The sequence below is a fragment of the Bos indicus x Bos taurus genome, chromosome 23 (assembly GCF_003369695.1).
Source record: "Bos indicus x Bos taurus breed Angus x Brahman F1 hybrid chromosome 23, Bos_hybrid_MaternalHap_v2.0, whole genome shotgun sequence".
In the NCBI taxonomy this organism is placed as follows: Eukaryota; Metazoa; Chordata; class Mammalia; order Artiodactyla; family Bovidae; genus Bos; species Bos indicus x Bos taurus.
Genome location: NC_040098.1, coordinates 51,850,489 through 51,867,083, shown reverse-complemented (window position 1 = coordinate 51,867,083; position 16,595 = coordinate 51,850,489). Strand labels below are relative to the sequence as shown.

The following is a 16,595-nucleotide window of genomic DNA, read 5'->3' as shown; positions in this document are numbered from 1 at the left end:
TTGACCATTTAGATTGTTTTCATGTCTTGGCTATTGTGAATCGTGCTGTGAACATAGGGGTATGTGTATCTTTTTGAATTATAGTTTTGCCTGGATATATGCCTAGGAATAGGATTTCTGGATCACATGGGAACTCTATTTTTAGCTTTTGAGAAACCTCCTTAACTGTTTTTCATAGTTGCTGCACCAACTTGCATGACCACCAACAGTGTAGGAGGGTTCCTTTTTCTTTATACCCTCTATAGCATTTGTCGTTTGTAGACTTCTGTAGTACGGCCATTCTGATGGTGTGAGATCGTGCCTTATTGTGGTTTTGATTTGCATTCTCTATTAATTAGCAATGTTGAGCATCTTTTCATGTGCCAGTTGGCCATGAGATGGAATTCTTAAATGGCCCTTTGTTCTAGCTCAAAAAGTCTTTTTTCTTCCTCTTTGAGTCTTTCTTCTACCAATGGTTTATCATTTGCATAACTAGGGTTATCTGAGTCTTACTCTTAAGGTATTACATCTTTAAAAACTATTCAAAATTATTATCTCAGGCTTGAAATAATAATTTTTAAAATTGAAATTTCATGGATAAGGTCTCTTCCAGTTCTACTATAAAGAAGTCAGCTTTGATTAACTACATTATGTCTTCTTACATTATGTCTTCTATACAATATCAGTGATCAAAAAAAAAAAAAAAGAAAGTTTAAATCTGGATAGGGAAGCTGGTATGGTTTATTCATTTTATTTTTCTGGTACCACCATCTAGTGGAGAAAACTTTGAACTTCAGACAGAATGAGCTAGGGTTCAGGAAAACAGAGTCACAGAGGGCTTAGCGGGTGACCAGCGAGGTACTAAACACCTTTACATTCCTAGGATGGCTGACCGCTCACAACGGCCTGCGAGGCGTTGCCGAACGCCCTCAGGTCTGGAAGCTGAGCCTGCGAAGGGCAGCAGCTTGCCCAAGGTCACACCACGCCCCACTCAAGCCCAGATTCAAGGGCAAGTCCGTGCATTTTCACCTCGCATTCCATCCAAGTGGCTTGATTTTATTCATGGATGAGACCACAGGAGTAAACTACATGTACACGTGGAGATACGGAGAGTTTTGTCTTCTCTACTTTTTCTTTTTCTTTTAAATATTTATATATACAAATATGTGAACAAAGCGCTTGTATAGTAATAAGATAGGACTATACTATATAGCTTTGTATCTTCTAACTTTTATTCAGTATTACACAATAAATGCTTTCCATTACAGTAAAAACTTTTGAAAATATATATTAGGTAACAAGAAAGGCAGATACAGAATTACATTTATATGTATATACACAGCAGAGTCTTCAAATGCATTTTAAAAGACTGGAAGAGGGTGTTAAAATATTAACAGTGAGAATGAGTAGATTTTTCACAATAAGTGTGTATTAGTTTTAAAAAAATTAAGTTTTAAGCTTTACATTTATTAAAAGATTCAAGAAGCTTCACAGATGTTGCCTGGTTTGTTGTTACTATTTCAAAATATTTTGTGTTAAAGGTGACCATGTGTCCATTTATTTCTACAAATGTTTAAAATCATCGTAGTGTACTATGTTTCCATATTTAGAAATACGTTCCTTCAAAACTCATTTTGAGGGCAGCCCCAGAACCTGACCAGGAGCAGAACATGCCACACCCAACTGTCACTCTGGCCTGAGGACTGCACTGTTACTGTTCAGTCATTCAGTCCTGTCTGACTCTTTCTGGGACCCCACGGACTGCAGCCCACCAGGCTCCTGTGCCCATGGGATTTCCTAGGCAAGAACACTGGAGTGGTTTGCAGTTTCCTTCTCCAGGGGATCTTCCTGACCCAATGATTGAACCCGAGTCTTTTGTATCATCAGGCATATTCTTTACCACCAGGCCACCAGGAAGTCCACAGATTATACTGAGCTGAAGGTAATTAAGCTGATACAAGAAAAGCTCTCCACTCTCCCCTTACTTCCTAAGAGCAGGACATAAATTTGCAAAGGTGTCCCCCATCCCATCTACCAGGACAATCGCTGGAGGGAACCCTGGGCCCTCATGGGCCCAGAGGCGGCACCAGAGAAAGCTATATAACGTACGTAACTGGTTCTTGTCTCCCATCTGTTGTTGTTCAGGTGCTCAGTCGTGTCTGACTCTCTATGACCCCATGGACTGCAGCACGCCAGGCTTCCCTGTCCTTCACTATCCCCGGAGTTTGCTCAGACTCATGTCCATTAAGTCGGTGATGCCCTCCAACCATCTCATCCGCTACTGCCTTCTTCTCTTCCTGCCCTCAATCCTTCCCAGCATCAGAGTCTTTTCCAATGATTTGGCTGGCCACTCATACTAGATGGCCAAAGTACTGGAGCTTCAGTTTCAGCATCAGTCCTTCCAGTTAATATTCAGGGTTGATTAACTTTAGGATGGGCTGGTTTGATCTCCTTGCAGTCCAAGGGACTCTGAAGAGTCTTCTCCAACACCACAGAAGAAAGGATCGATTCTCCAGTGCTCAGCCTTCTTTATAGTCCAATTTTCATAATCGTATATGACTACTGGAAAAACCACAGCTTTGACTAGACGGACCTGTGTTGGCAAAGTGATGTCCCTGCTTTTCAATACACTAAGTGTGTCTCCCGTGGGTCCCCATACATGTGCCTTAGCTGTCTGCTCCCTAGAAACGCAAGGCCCTCTCCCTTGTCCTCTCTTTCCTTCAGGTGTGCTGCGTTTGCTGCTAAGCTCCCACCCAAGCCCCCGGTCACCACTAGGTACTCCCTGTGTATGAGACCTGTGCATGCTCACAGGCCCGTTTTTCTCTTTTTGATCTGCCTTCTGTTGGTTAAATTCGAAGGGCCCAGCTAATAAAACCTAAGGTGGAATGAGGAAATTTCTCTCTAGGCTCTGAAAACCTCTTCTCAAACCACCTGCTTTTGTGAAGTTCAGGGGCTATTTGCTCTGGGTAATAATTAAAAGGTTATATAAAAGTTCACGATCCTACATTTCAAACTGTATGACGGCCAAAGGGTAAAGATTCTTTCTCATTTTTGCTTACCTCTTCTAATCAGAAAATCGGATTTCGGTCCTCTTTACAATTGCAGGGAGGTTGCAACACATACTTTAAATCCAGTATCAACTGAAAAAATATTTCCTTTGCTGTTCTTTTTTATACCATCTTTTATATAATGCTAGTTCTCTGTGGTGCTGGAGAAGACTCCTGAGAGTTCCTTGGACTGCAAGGAGATCCAACTCATCAGTCTAAAAGGAAATCTGTCCTGAATACTCATTGGAAGGACTGATGCTGAAGCTCCAATGCTTTGCCCAACTGATGCAAAGAACTGACTCACTGGACACGGCTGGGCGATAGAGCAAGTTCTCTGTGATCCATTCCTTTTTGTAAAATCATTGCACAAGAAGGGGCTCATACGTTCCTTAGGTGGTTGCCTTTCGGTTAAGTTTGAAGCAGTTCGTATGCAGATGAATTAGAAATTCCAGTCTTGTCAGCTTTTAGGAAAGTCAATTCTCCCCTAAAAATGTTTAATTTGTTTTCATGCCACCTGTGTTTCCTTTCTCTAAATACCAAAAAGTCAGGTTTGTGACACGTTTTTTAATTAGTTTCAGAAGAGCAGGAACGCGGCTCAGAGAAGGCCATCCCCTCGCCCGCAGGCCAGAGACGAGCGGGTTCCAACCCGACGTCGCTCGTCCGCCGGCGCCAGGAGATGCTCGCGCGTTCCTAACGTTTAACCACGAAGCGGCCGTGAGACACCACGCGTTTGGGGTAAAAGGCCAACAGTCTGGGGAGAACGGTGCTAGACGTGTGTCTCCGGCCGCCGCTGTGTGTGGCCCTTCGGACTCCCTGAGACAGTCCCTGCCCAGCGTCCCGCCCGCGTCCACCGTAACCCGCATTTCCCCGCCCTCCGACTCCGCCCCCGCCCCGCCCCCTACCGCGCGCAAAGCCACGCCCCTTGCGCCGCCGCGGCGCGTGCCCCACCGCTCCGGCCCGCAGGTGGGTTTGCGCATGCGCAACCTGCCGACCTCCCGCGGCGCCCACCGGAATGGGACGCGCCGCAAACCCGCCGAGAGGCCGCGGACTACGTTTCCCGGCAGGCCGTGCGAGCCGCTGCCCGCGCCGACCGGAAAGGAGCGCTCCTCAGCCCGCCGAGCGGTCGCGGACTACATTTCCCGTCGGGCCGTGCGAGCCGGCGCCGGCGGCGGCCGGGCGGGCTACCGCGGACTCCGCTTCCCGGCGCGCCGCGCGAGGCGGAGGGGCGGCGGGCAGAGGGCGGGTCGACGCGGGCGGCCCGGACGTGAGGCCTGAGCGGCGCTCTGCGCCGGGCCGCGCGCGTCCTGCCGCCTCCCGGAGCCGGGGGCGCGCGGCGCGGGGCCTAGCGCGGCGGCCGCCATGGAGGTGAGCGGGCCGGAGGACGACCCGCTGCTGGCGCAGCTGCACCGGGTGCAGTGCCCCGTGTGCCAGCAGGCCATGCCCGCCGCGCACATCAACGCGCACCTGGACCGCTGCCTGCTGCTGCACCCGGCGGGCCTGGCGGAGCCGGCGCAGCCCCGCGCCAAGCGGCGCCGGCCGTCCGAGAGCTCGGCGCTCAAGCAGCCGGCCACGCCGACGGCGGCCGAGAGCAGCGAGGGCGAGGCGGAGGAGCCGGACGACGGCGGCGAGAGCGAGGACCGCGAGAGCGACGACGCGCCGCCCACGCCCAGCGGCGCGCGCCTGCTGCCCGACTTCCCGGGCGCGCGGCCCGGCAGCCCGGGCGGCAAGGGCGCGGGGCCGCGGCCGGCGGCGGCGGCGGCGGCGGGCGGCGCGTCCCCGCGGAGCTGGGGCGAGGCCGAGGCGCCGGAGGAGGAGGAGGCGGCGGGCGACGCAGACGGCGAGGACGACGCGGGCCGCTGGGACGCGGACGCGGGCGCCGCCGCATTCGGGGCCCCCGGGGGCCGCCCGCGCGCGCCTGCGGCCGAGGAGGTGCGGCAGCTGCTGGAGGGGAAGCCGCTGGCCGACACCATGCGCCCCGACGCGCTGCAGGACTTCGTGGGACAGGGCCGCGCCGTGGGGCCCGAGACGCTGCTGCGCTCGCTGCTCGAGGCCAGCGAGGTGCCTTCGCTCATCCTGTGGGGGCCACCGGGCTGCGGCAAGGTCAGCGCGCCGTCCCGGCCCTCTGCGGGGGGAGATGGGGGGTTCCGATCAGGGCCCCGAGGCGTCCCGCCCCGCCCTCACCCGCTGGCTGTTAGTAGCCTGATTCTCTGGGAAAAGACAGGTGGCCTGGAGCAGTTTCCCATTCAGGAGTGTGTCCATTCAGTTTTGGGGAAAAAAAAATGCAAAAAATTTTAAATTTCTGTTGTGCTTCCTTCTGTTTAGCTATCGGGTTTCTTGTTCATTCGCTTTGTTCTTGCAGACAGTTCTTCATCAAACCTTGAAACTGTACTTATTTAACAGGGCTGACCTGAGAACTCCTTCCCTTTTCAAGTCGCTTTCATCCACTGTTTTCCATAACTTCTTATGATGCCTTGCCCTTTAAAGAAGAAACTGGGTGCGTCTTGGTGTCCAGTGCTTTCTTGGGAATTAGCACAAGCCCAGAGGTGGGCACTTAGGATACTGCAATCTAGAGAACAGAGCATTGGAAGAACACTTGAGCAGGAGTCTGAAGGAGCCTTAAGGAGGCAGGTGTTAAGACTGAAAGAGAGCCAAGCAGTGCTTAAATACATACATTTTATCTGCTGGAAGAGGGAGAAATACATACATTTTATCTGCTGGAAGAGGGAGAAAGCACCACAGAGTGGAAAGCAAAACCCAGCATTAGGTGCAGAAGAGCTCAGAGCTGTGAGATTCAGACGCCTTGATGGTGTTTTCTTTGGTTTTTCTTTCTAGCTTCATCCTCTGTGTGTCTTGTGCTTTCCTTTGGTCAGATTTAACCCACATAGCTCGGTGCTATGCAATAGCATCCTTACTGATTCCCGAGAAATCTACTTAAGATGCTCAGAACCTTTAATCAGATGGAAGAGGTAGAAGAGGCAGAGAACAAGAAGAACACCCCTGGGGCGGTGAGCAGGACGCACTCAGAGAGGACTCGTGGCTGGAAAGGCAGTGGGCTGGGCTGGTCAGTGCAGAGGTGGGTGACCCGTCCCAAGCCAGGCAGGTGTGGCTTCTGGGCTGGGACTTGCTGAGGAGCAGCCGCAGTGTCTGATGGGGCTGTGTGACGTTCAGAAAATGAAATGCCCCCTTGCCACTCATTCCGGAGCACATTTGCCCCACTTCACCCCCATCCTTACTGCCGCACTGCGATGCCGATAGTAGTAATAAACTTAATGAGAGCATGTGCCTGTGTATGCAGCCCCGCGTAAGCGCCAGGTGCCGAGCCACACTTTTCCTTGTATTTCTTCACTTCCCGGGAAGCGCTGACGGAGGCGTTGCTGCTGCTTTACTCCGTCCACAGCGGACGGTCACAAGTGGTTTAGGGTCACCATTGATCCCCCAGCTCAAGTGCTGGTTCTCTTCTGCACTGCCTGCAAGCTTCGGGCTGTGGTCCCCCTGGCTCAGGGGTCTGCGCCTCGCCGGTCGGTGTTGCTGCTCTCTTGGCACCTGCCACCAGGCTCAGCTTCGTCCATTCAGCAGCTCTTTCCAGAGATTCCGCAGATCTTAGCGTCCCCCGGAAGCCATCAGCGGAGTTAGACATGAAGGAGAGGAGGTTGGGATTAGCTGAGCTTTTAGCTGCTTTTCCTGCTTTATGGGTAGCATTGTCTTTAGTGTGTAAACACACACCGCGCTGTTTCAGCTGGCTCTCCTGCCGGGCGCGGCAGTGTCCAGGCTGCTGGTGGGCATGCTGGTGCCCATCCCTCCGTCTCAGTTCCCGCCCTCTCTCGCAGACCACGCTGGCCCACATCATAGCCAACAACAGCAAGAAGCACAGCATCAGGTTCGTGACGTTGTCGGCAACCAGCGCCAAGACAACCGATGTGCGGGACGTCATCAAACAAGCTCAGAACGAGAAGAGGTTTTTCAAGAGGAAAACCATCCTTTTTATTGATGAGATTCATCGGTTCAATAAGTCTCAGCAGGTACGTGCTCTTCCTTCTGGTCCTTGTGAATGTGGACTTGAGTGTGAAGCCTGTGCGGTCACTGCACAAGGGTTCAGGGTGGGGGTGACTAATTCTCCAGGAGCCCAGGCCCTCCGCCCTTCTTCACGCCTGTTACCCTCACTTTTTCTTAGCATTTTCTTGGTGTCCAGAAAATGCTTCCTCTGTCTGATAAATGAAATTGTAGGTGTATCCCGGGGCTGTTGATATGAGAAAAACTACTTTGGGTCAAGTTTCCAATTTTCAGGCATTTGTAATTGAAACATCAGGACTCAGTGGACAGCTTAAGTTGCTGATCGGATCCTGAACTCAGGATTAGGAAAAGAAGGAACAGCCAGCTCACCCTGGATCCTGCAGGCTGATCCTGCAGGTCAGCGTCTTCTGTTTTCCTTCCTGATCAGGACACGTTCCTTCCTCACGTGGAGTGTGGGACCATCACCCTGATCGGGGCGACCACGGAGAACCCCTCCTTCCAGGTCAATGCTGCTCTGCTGAGCCGCTGCCGAGTCATCGTGCTTGAGAAGCTCCCCGTGGAGGCTGTGGTGACCATCCTAATGCGGGCCGTCAACTCCCTGGGGATCCAGGTGCTGGACTCCAGCCGCCCTGCCGACCCTCTGAGCCACGGCAGCAACAGCAGCTCCGAGTAAGCAGCTCTGGCTCCGGGGGGAGCCCCTGGCTGGGCTGGAGGGCCGGATGAGCAGGGTGTCCTTCCAGGATGGACGGGTGCGTGTGATGCTGGGCTGCAGAGGGGCTGCCCTGTCTCTGCAGATGGAGAGACCACCCGTCCGGGCGCCCCCGAGGCTCCTCCGGCTCTGACTGGCCGCCTGGCCCCTGGCTTAGTTCTCGGCATTTGCCTTGGTGCTGACAGGTTCCGGGCTTTTCCTGGCACACCTTTTTATCAAGGCTCGGAAAACCTGGAGAGGCTTTTTGATTATTTTCTTCATAGGAGAAACTTACGTCATGAATCTTTTGGAGTTTATACTCAGATTCCAGTTTTCTTTTTCCTGCAGTTGTTTTTTTTTTTTTTTTCCCTGTAAAACTTTGAGTAAGAATTAGTGTAAAAGTTACCGTAAACTTTTTCAAGTGTTTTTAGGGTGATTGTTGTGCATTCTGGAAGTCAGACTCAATTCCACAAAAGGAAAGAAACTAACTGAAAATGATGCCTTAAAGGCCGTCCGTTTGCTCCGGGTGATGTCTCTGTATCGTGAGAGGCATGTGAATCGTGGGCCATCGATTGCCTTACGTGGAGCAGGGATCTTCCCTTATTTGGGTTAGAAGCATGCCTCTGCCGTTTGCTCCTGTCCTAGATGCGGGAGGAATTACCTGGGGTGCAGGAAAGCCTGGACACGGACAGGGACCCACTTGGGCCAGGTTACATGGCTTGAGGGTGGAGCTGGGGTGGGAAAGCCACCCACGCTGGCACTGAGGAGCCCAGAGGGGCCTGAGGGCATTGATCATTGAAGCTTCAGTCGTGAAAGCATGTCTCCGGACTCGGGGCACACTTTTCTCTGGGTGCTGGTTGCTGAGGTCCCTGAACACCTCCCTGTCTGTTCTGGGCCTGAGCACCCCTCCTCACCCTCCCCTGAGGTCTCGAGGGGTTTCAGCGTATTTACTCCTCCTGAGGACCCGCGTGGTGTCAGCAGGGTTGCAAGGACCTGGCTCGCGGCTGGAACCTCTGTGCAGTGTTGTTCTTGGCAGTCAGTTCCCATCCGGAGACTTGCCTCGTGACTGTCCCGAGCAGCCTTTTATTACTCCAACTTTCTAAACTTTAGTTTAGAAAGACTAAAGTTTGGACATGGGTGATCCTGGAATGTGGCTCGTGTGAAAGAGGGGATGAGGAGCCGTTGGGAGACCAGGTGGACTTACCCTGGTGCCCATGACTCCAGACCTGATGGAAGGGATGACGGTGGAGCAGAGCAGACCTCAAACACTCAGGGGAGGACTGTATTTTCCAACTGTGGAAAACTCTCCATCTCTAAAGGCTTTCTCGAAGCCTGCTCATTGGCCTTTGTCATAATGAACGAGGCCCGCTCACCATCTGTCCGTGAGGATGGGCTCTGAGACCGCCTGTATGCCTGTCCTCTGCCCACTTCCTGCCTCGGGTGTGCGCGGTGCAGTCACTCACAAGGGCAGTCTGTGCCCCTGGGCGCTGACCCGATGGTGGCACAGCGACGGTGATCCACCCCTTTGTCTCTGGTGTTGACAGTTTCCATGATGCCTGTTTGGTAAAAGGATAATACTGAGAGTTCTGAGTACCTGGCTTGCTTTTCAAAATAGCGTTTTATTATGAAGGTTGCAGACTCTGTATGATATGACCCAGTTTTGTTTTCGAAGCTTGACTGGATGGTCACAGGATAGATAGGTACAGGGCGTTCCGGAGGTTCTGCCTGCCCCCAGGCCCACCCCCAGCTCAGTGAGGTGAGAGGTTAGTGGGTGGGTGGCTCGCAGAGGGGGCTCAGCAAGCGCCCTGGCAGCTGCTGTCCTCTCTGGGTGTTGCAGATAAGGATTTGTGGTGTTGTTTTCTTTTATACTTCCCATCTGTCTCAGTTTTTAAAAATACACGTTCCATCCTGAGGCTGTGGGGAAGCTGAAGTCGGCCCACTCGGTGTGCACAAGTGGGGCCTGTCGTCCACCAGGCCCTGTGGGTTAGGGACCCCTGTGCTGCAGCCAGTCGCCTCTGAAGGGCGGCCCTGCGACACTGGCTCAGGCCTCCAGCCCCGCGCTCCCCTGGCACGTGGTCCTATGGGCGCTCTGCTGCCTGCGGCTCCGAGGAGAAAGGCCGTCGGATTCTAGTTCTGGGGCGAGGTGTCGAGGCCGTGTGGGTCTGCCTGCCCCACACAGACAGACACACATATACACACTTGTACAGACACAGTTACACACAGACACACACATATACACACTTGTGCAGACACAGTTACACACATCACACACACATATACGCATATACATGCACACTTATACACAGAGACACAAACACTTATACACACTTATTCAGACATGCATATACATATATCACACACACATACCCAGAGACACACGTACTTATACACACATATACACGCACAGAAACATGTACTTACACACACACATATACACACTTATATACCCACATAGAGACGCACTCACACAGACACATATGCACACTTATACACGCACACACACACACAGACAAGCATATACACACATACGCATAGACACAGGCAGGTGTGCCCTTCCCGTGGCTCCCCCGAGCCACCGCGCCTCCTCTGCTGCTGGCCCCAGTGTGGGTTGTCTGCTGTGGGTTGTCTTTCGGGTGGGTCTAGTGTTTCTCCAGATCGTCCAGAATCCGCTTTGGAAGTGGCTGTCAGCTCTACAAAGAGCAGCGCTGTGGTCTCGGTGTGTATCGTGAGTGTCTGGTCAGGAGGGGCGGCCGGGCCAACGGGAGAGCCGTCCGTTGTGAGCCGACTCCTGGGGGCGGAGAGGCAGCTGGGAGGCTCTGAAGAGGAGTCTCTTCAGAGACATGGCATCTGGGAGACGCCAGAGGTGGGCCTTCAAGGGCAAGTGCAGCCTGGGGTCCTCGACGCTGTCCCCCCAGGGAGGCAGGGCGCCCTCTGAGCACTCCCTGCCCAGCCCAGTGGGGCCTTCGGGGTTGTTCTCCAGGTAGCTGCTTCAGATGATCCGCGTTGATTTATTAATTGCTGTGGCATTTCCAGCTGAAGGTTGGCAGGGACACGGCTGAGCTGTAACTTTGAACAGTTATATTTCACTTTGTACGTATGCAGCTAGCCAGAAAGAATAAGATCCCTCTACATAGCTAAAAGTGTTGGACACCTTGTCTAACTAGACAGAATAGGAAAAGTTGCTCAATTAGACTCGGAGTCACAGTTAGACCTTTTTTACGAAGGTCCACGCATGGTCAGTACCCCTGTGGCAGCGTGTCCCAGACCAGAGCCCAGTGCCCAGCTCCTGGGTGCTGCTGTGCCCAGAGGGACTGGGGACAAAAATGAAGATGTGCTTATAGAGTTGTCCCTCAGGATCTGCAAGGCATTGGATCCAGAGACCCCCACCCCCATGGACACCAGAACACGAGACTGGAGGATGCGCAGGCCCCTTCTGTGACAGCCTGATGTTTGCCTAGGACCAGAGCACATCCTCCCATATGTTTGTTTCTCCCAACATTGTTTCTAGGCGACTCATCACGCCTAACAGGATGTAAATAAACCATGTGTAGGTTGTTGCAACCGAGAAGGCATGGCACCCCACTCCAGTACTCTTGCCTGGAAAATCCCATGGATGGAGGAGCCTGGTAGGCTGCAGTCCATGGGGTCGCTAAGAGTCGGGCACAACTGAGCGACTTCACTTTCACTTTTCACTTTCATGCATTGGAGAAGGAAATGGCAGCGCACTCCAGTGTTCTTGCCTGGGGAATCCCAGGGACGGCGGAGCCTAGTGGGCTGCCGTCTGTGGGGCCGCACAGAGTCGGGCACGACTGAGCGACTCAGCAGCAGCAGCAGCAGGTCGTGGCACATAGGTTCTGAATGCTTTGTACTTGGTTGTCAGTGTGCAGCAGACTCAAGCTGTGCTTTCTAGAACTATCTGGAATTTTTCCCTCTAATACTTTACGTCCGAGGCCGGTTGAATTCGTGCACGTGGAACCTGGAGATGCAAAGGACCGAACGTCGGATGGAAAAGGACCAAACGTCAGGTGAAATAAGCTCGGGACTCAAGGGCGAGGCTCTGCTCAGCTGCGCTGTCTCTGGCTGCTAACAGCACAGGCTTGCCCCAACACCAGGGCTCGGGGTCCCGGACAGCTCGGGAGTGCCTTTCGGGGATGAGAGGCACAGCGTGCTGCAGGAGGGGGGTGTCCAGAGTGTGACATGCGCTGGTGTTGCAGGTCCTCAGTGCTCATCGAGGACAAGGCTGTGGACACGCTGGCCCACCTGAGCGACGGGGACGCGCGGGCCGGGCTGAACGGGCTGCAGCTGGCTGTGCTGGCCCGGCTGAGCGCCCGGAAGACCTTTGGGAAGAAGGGCGGGCAGAGCTACCCCCCGAGCCGTGTGCTGGTCACAGAGAGCGACGTGAAGGAGGGCCTGCAGCGCTCACACATCCTGTACGACCGGGCAGGTGAGTGAGCACCCGGCCCCCCAGGCAGCTCCACCTGGAGCCTCCCGGCACAGCTCTGCCTCCTGACCAGGGGGCTGACAGCTGGTGTGGAATCGTGGGAACTCAGGTGTGTGTTTAGTTTAAGTAGCTTGGTTCAGTTGGAGTTCTTTAATGAGAGTTAAAATCCTTAATTCCCTTGTGGCTCACCTGGTAAAGAATCCGCCAGCAACGGGGGAGACCTGGGTTCGATCCCTGGTTTGGGAAGATCCCCTGGAGAAGGGAAAGGCTACCCACTCCAGTATTCTGGCCTGGAGAATCCCATGGACTGTATAGTCCAAGGGGTCTCGGAGAGTTGGACACGACTGAGCGACTTTCACTTTAATTCTTAAAGGCACAATTAAAAATTAAGTTTACGTAGAAATTGGTGCTTTTATTCTGTGCTATTCTTTTTTTAAATGAATTTTGCCATGTGCATTTATCTGTTTTCATAAAACCATATTTACAGATACCAAACCTGACACCAGCTCCTGTTAAATCTCTGAGCTGGAATAGTCGACATCATAAGCACAGCAGTCTGTGTGTCTTTACAAAAGACATGGGCGATGAAGAGTCCCCTGTAGACGAGGGTGTGTGTGATTCTGGGCCGTCGTGCTGGAGTCGGATTTCCACTCCTTTAGAAGGAAGTGGGGTCTCCAGCGTGCTGCCTTCATCGTGGACCCGGTGAAGCGTGAGACCGAGGCCCTTTGCAGCCGGCGGGGATCAGCACCGCCTCCCCGGCCCCGCGTCCCTCGGCGGCAGCGGCGGCAGCACAAGCCCCTCCGCGGGGCCGGGTGAGGGAGGTGTCGGAGCTCACCGTGCTCAGGCCCTCCTGGGTCCCTTGCTGGCTTGGGCTTCCCTGAGGTCAGCCGGGGAGAGGCCTGCGGCGCGGCAGGCGCAGGGCTGAGTGGGGCTCTGCGTGCAGGGGAGGAGCACTACAACTGCATCTCGGCGCTGCACAAGTCCATGCGGGGCTCTGACTCCAGCGCCGCACTCTACTGGCTGGGTCGCATGCTGGAGGGCGGCGAGGACCCGCTGTACGTGGCCCGGCGGCTCGTGAGGTTCGCCAGCGAGGACGTGGGTGAGTGATGGACGCCGGACGGGGCCTGGGGAGGGGAGGGGCGGAGCCCCGGGAGTGTCCGGGGCAGGGCGGGGCCCCAGGAGTGGGGGGGGTGGGGCGGAGCCCCGGGCCTATCTGGGGTGGGGCGGGGCGGAGCCCCGGGAGTGCCTGGGGCGGGGCCTGGGGTGGGGCGGAGCCCCGGGAGTATCCTGGGCGGGGCCCGGGGTGGGGCGGGGCGGAGCCCCGGGAGTGTCCTGGGCGGGGCCTGGGGCGGGGCGGGGCAGGGCCCCGGGAGTGTCCTGGGCGGGGCCCGGGGTGGGGCGGGGCGGAGCCCCGGGAGTGTCCTGGGCGGGGCCTGGGGCAGGGCGGGGCAGGGCCCCGGGAGTGTCCTGGGCTGGGTGGGGCGGGGACTTGGTGGAGTCCGTCCTCTGTTTCTGGGCGTCTGGCTCCCACAGTCACGGGTCCCCGCGTCCCTCTGTAGTGACGCCACGGGAGTGCGGGCCGCCTTCGCAGCTCGTGCCTCTGTCGCCGTGGGGTCCCTGGGACCCCGTGTCACCCCGTGTCACGGGCCTGTCAGCAGCAGTTGCCACGTGGTGTGCCCGTGTCGCACTTGGGTGATCTTGAGACGTTCACACTTGCATCTCCGTTTTTTTTGTTTTGGAGGTCTGTGACAAGTCCTCTTTGATATCATTACTACAAAAAGATTGACCCCCTCAAGGCTTGGGGGACGGCTAGCATGTTGAGCAGTGAAGTGTTTTAGGCACGACAGTGTACTGTTAACACAAGCTCTGTGCACGCTGGGGAACCAGAAAATTCGTGCAGCTTGCTTTGTCGCGGTTTTCACTTTATCACGGTTTTCACTTTATCTCGGTTTTCTTGTTATTGCAGTAGTCCAGAACCAAGCCCACAATCTCTCCGAGGTGCCTGTGTTGAAATAAAAGAAGCGTTTTAATTTTGCTTTGAAGTCAGGTGTTCTGGTTTTCATCAGAGAGCTCCCGAGATGTTAATAGAAAGGGAGGGCTCCAGGCCCCGTTTAAAGGAGATCTCAGAGCCTTAGCTTTCTTTGGTGTCAGGAAGTGCTCTGCCTTCAGCGTGTCCATCCGTCACTGTCTTCATGGCCTCTGCTCTTTATGGGTGTTGTACGTGGGCTCCTGTTTTTCCTACTGGATGTAGAGCTTTTATCTCCAAGGAAACAACAGTTCTCGAGCCTGCACAGTAACCACCCCGTGCACACCTCTGGAGTCAGCTAAGATCGGCTTTTCTGAGGGATTCCTCGGTTAGGGTCTGCAGGCGGTGGTGGGTCGGCACGGGGGTGTGCACAGGGGCTTAACTGGCCCCTGTTCGTATGTGTGGCAGGCCTGGCCGACCCGTCCGCGTTGACACAAGCCGTCGCCACCTACCAAGGCTGTCACTTCATAGGCATGCCCGAGTGCGAGGTAAGGCCCCCGCCCTGTGCCATCACCTTGGGTGGCGCCTCCCTGGGCCTGGACCACGGAGGAGGCTGCCTGGCTCTCTGACCCGTCTGGAAGCTTAGACGCTGTGGGGGAGGGACCTCGGTGTCGGCAGGGTCTCATGTGGGCTCCTCAGAGGTGCTCAGGGTTTCCTGGGGGCAGGAGCCTCAGAGGAGCTGAACAGGATGTCTCTGCAAGTTCACCCACAGACAGAGCAGCTCCTGCTTAGCTTTACGTGGTGGGGTTTTGAGAAGAATTTCATGTGATAAACAGTTCTTTCAGTTTTAAAAGAAAACCACCGGTCTGGTTTAGCCTCGCCTCGGGGAGGGACGCCTTCTCCCTGTCGTGGTTTGTCCAGACCGTGGGCCCCGTGGGATGTCAGCGCAGCAGGGGTCTCCCAGAGTTAACCCGGGGCGACGCCCCCACCCCGCGCAGGTGCTCCTGGCCCAGTGCGTCGTCTACCTGGCACGAGCCCCGAAGTCGGTCGAGGTGTACAGCGCCTACAACAACGTCAAGGCCTGCCTGCGGGGCCACCAGGGCCCGCTGCCGCCCGTTCCCCTGCACCTGCGCAACGCGCCCACCAGGCTGATGAAGGACCTGGGCTACGGCCAGGGCTACAAGTACAACCCCGCCTACAGCGAGCCGGTGGAGCAGGAGTACCTGCCGCAGGAGCTGCGGGGCGTGGACTTCTTCAAGCAGCGGCGGTGCTGACGCAGGCGGCGACCGGGCGGGGCCTGGCGCAGGCCGTCCGGGCGGCCTTCTGTGCCAGAGACGACGTTCCTGAGGCGGGGGCACGGCTACTGCAGCTATGTGTGTGACGTGACGCTGTGTTCGTTTGCACCCGTGCGACGTTATGCTCATGAAACGTTCTGGCGGCTTCGTGCAATGGATTCACGTTATCAGGAGGTATCTATTTTGTCATAGTATTTAAGTCATAATGTCATTTCACAGTTTAGTTCTGTAGGTTTCTTTTCCTTTAAAAAATGTTTATTCTGGGTAGTTTCAATTGGTTAAAAAAAATGTAATTGTGGTTTAATACTGCATAGTGTTTTGGGTATTTTTTTTATATGCAAAGGTCTTATGAGCCAATAAAACTATTTCAAAGTACTCTTCAATTCTTGCCTGTTTTCCACCTGGAATCCAAGGTTTCAACATCTGTCAGTGTTACATTCTGATGGGTAAACACGGGAAGAAAAATGACCCTAGGTAACAGTTCAGAAATCTGTGTATCTATGAAAATCAACTTTAAAAAATTTTGAAGGATTTTGAAGCATCATCGTGATTGATTTAAGTACAGTTAATCTTCAGTTCCAGAGTTGGTTGGTTCCCATTCCTTTGAGGCCAGTTCTCGGAATTGCTGCAGCTTATGTCATGGCTACAGTCTGATCACCATGCAGCTGACGTCACCTGGCGAAGGTTTCAGCTCGGGATATGGTTCTGAATATCATCTGTAGCCCTGGAGAAGGAACTCAAGGTCCCTGACTCTGCTTCCTGACTAACCTGCTACCGTTGGCTCTCCCTTGACTGTTTGCCTTTGTTTCTGTGTTCTCTCACCTCTCTGATTAGACTTGGCCTTTGGCTAAAGCTTTTCCGCCGACAAAGGCAGGTGGCGGCACCTGAGAAAGGACCACAGGGTCCTGCTCTGCTTCACTGACTTCTCAAGCTCCCTCCCGCTGTTGGGCACCCCTCTCCTCCGGGGGGTACCCCACCTGCTCATCTGTTGGTGGTCTGCCCCGTGGAGGGACCCCTCCCATCCTGGGCACCGTTGCTTCATCCGTGCATCACGTCCGACTTCGGGATCCTGTGCTCAACCTGCTCACGTGAGGCAGAACCTGCAGTCGCTTTAAGGAGCACGGAGGCCTAGGCAGCAAAACCACCGAGAGTCTGTGCATGCGCTTAC

The 16,595-nt window shown here is 54.5% G+C and overlaps 1 protein-coding gene across 1 annotated transcript; it reads left to right on the top strand.

Moving 5' to 3' along the window:
* The first annotated feature begins 4,295 nt into the window (after positions 1–4,295).
* Positions 4,296–15,810, top strand: WRNIP1 (Werner helicase interacting protein 1). The gene is made up of 7 exons (XM_027524294.1): positions 4,296–5,126; positions 6,854–7,045; positions 7,465–7,706; positions 11,940–12,169; positions 13,110–13,265; positions 14,601–14,680; positions 15,131–15,810. Exons 1-7 carry the CDS (start codon positions 4,386–4,388, stop codon positions 15,404–15,406), a joined length of 1,917 nt encoding a protein of 638 aa, XP_027380095.1. The 5' UTR covers positions 4,296–4,385; the 3' UTR covers positions 15,407–15,810.
* Positions 15,811–16,595: the final 785 nt, after the last annotated feature.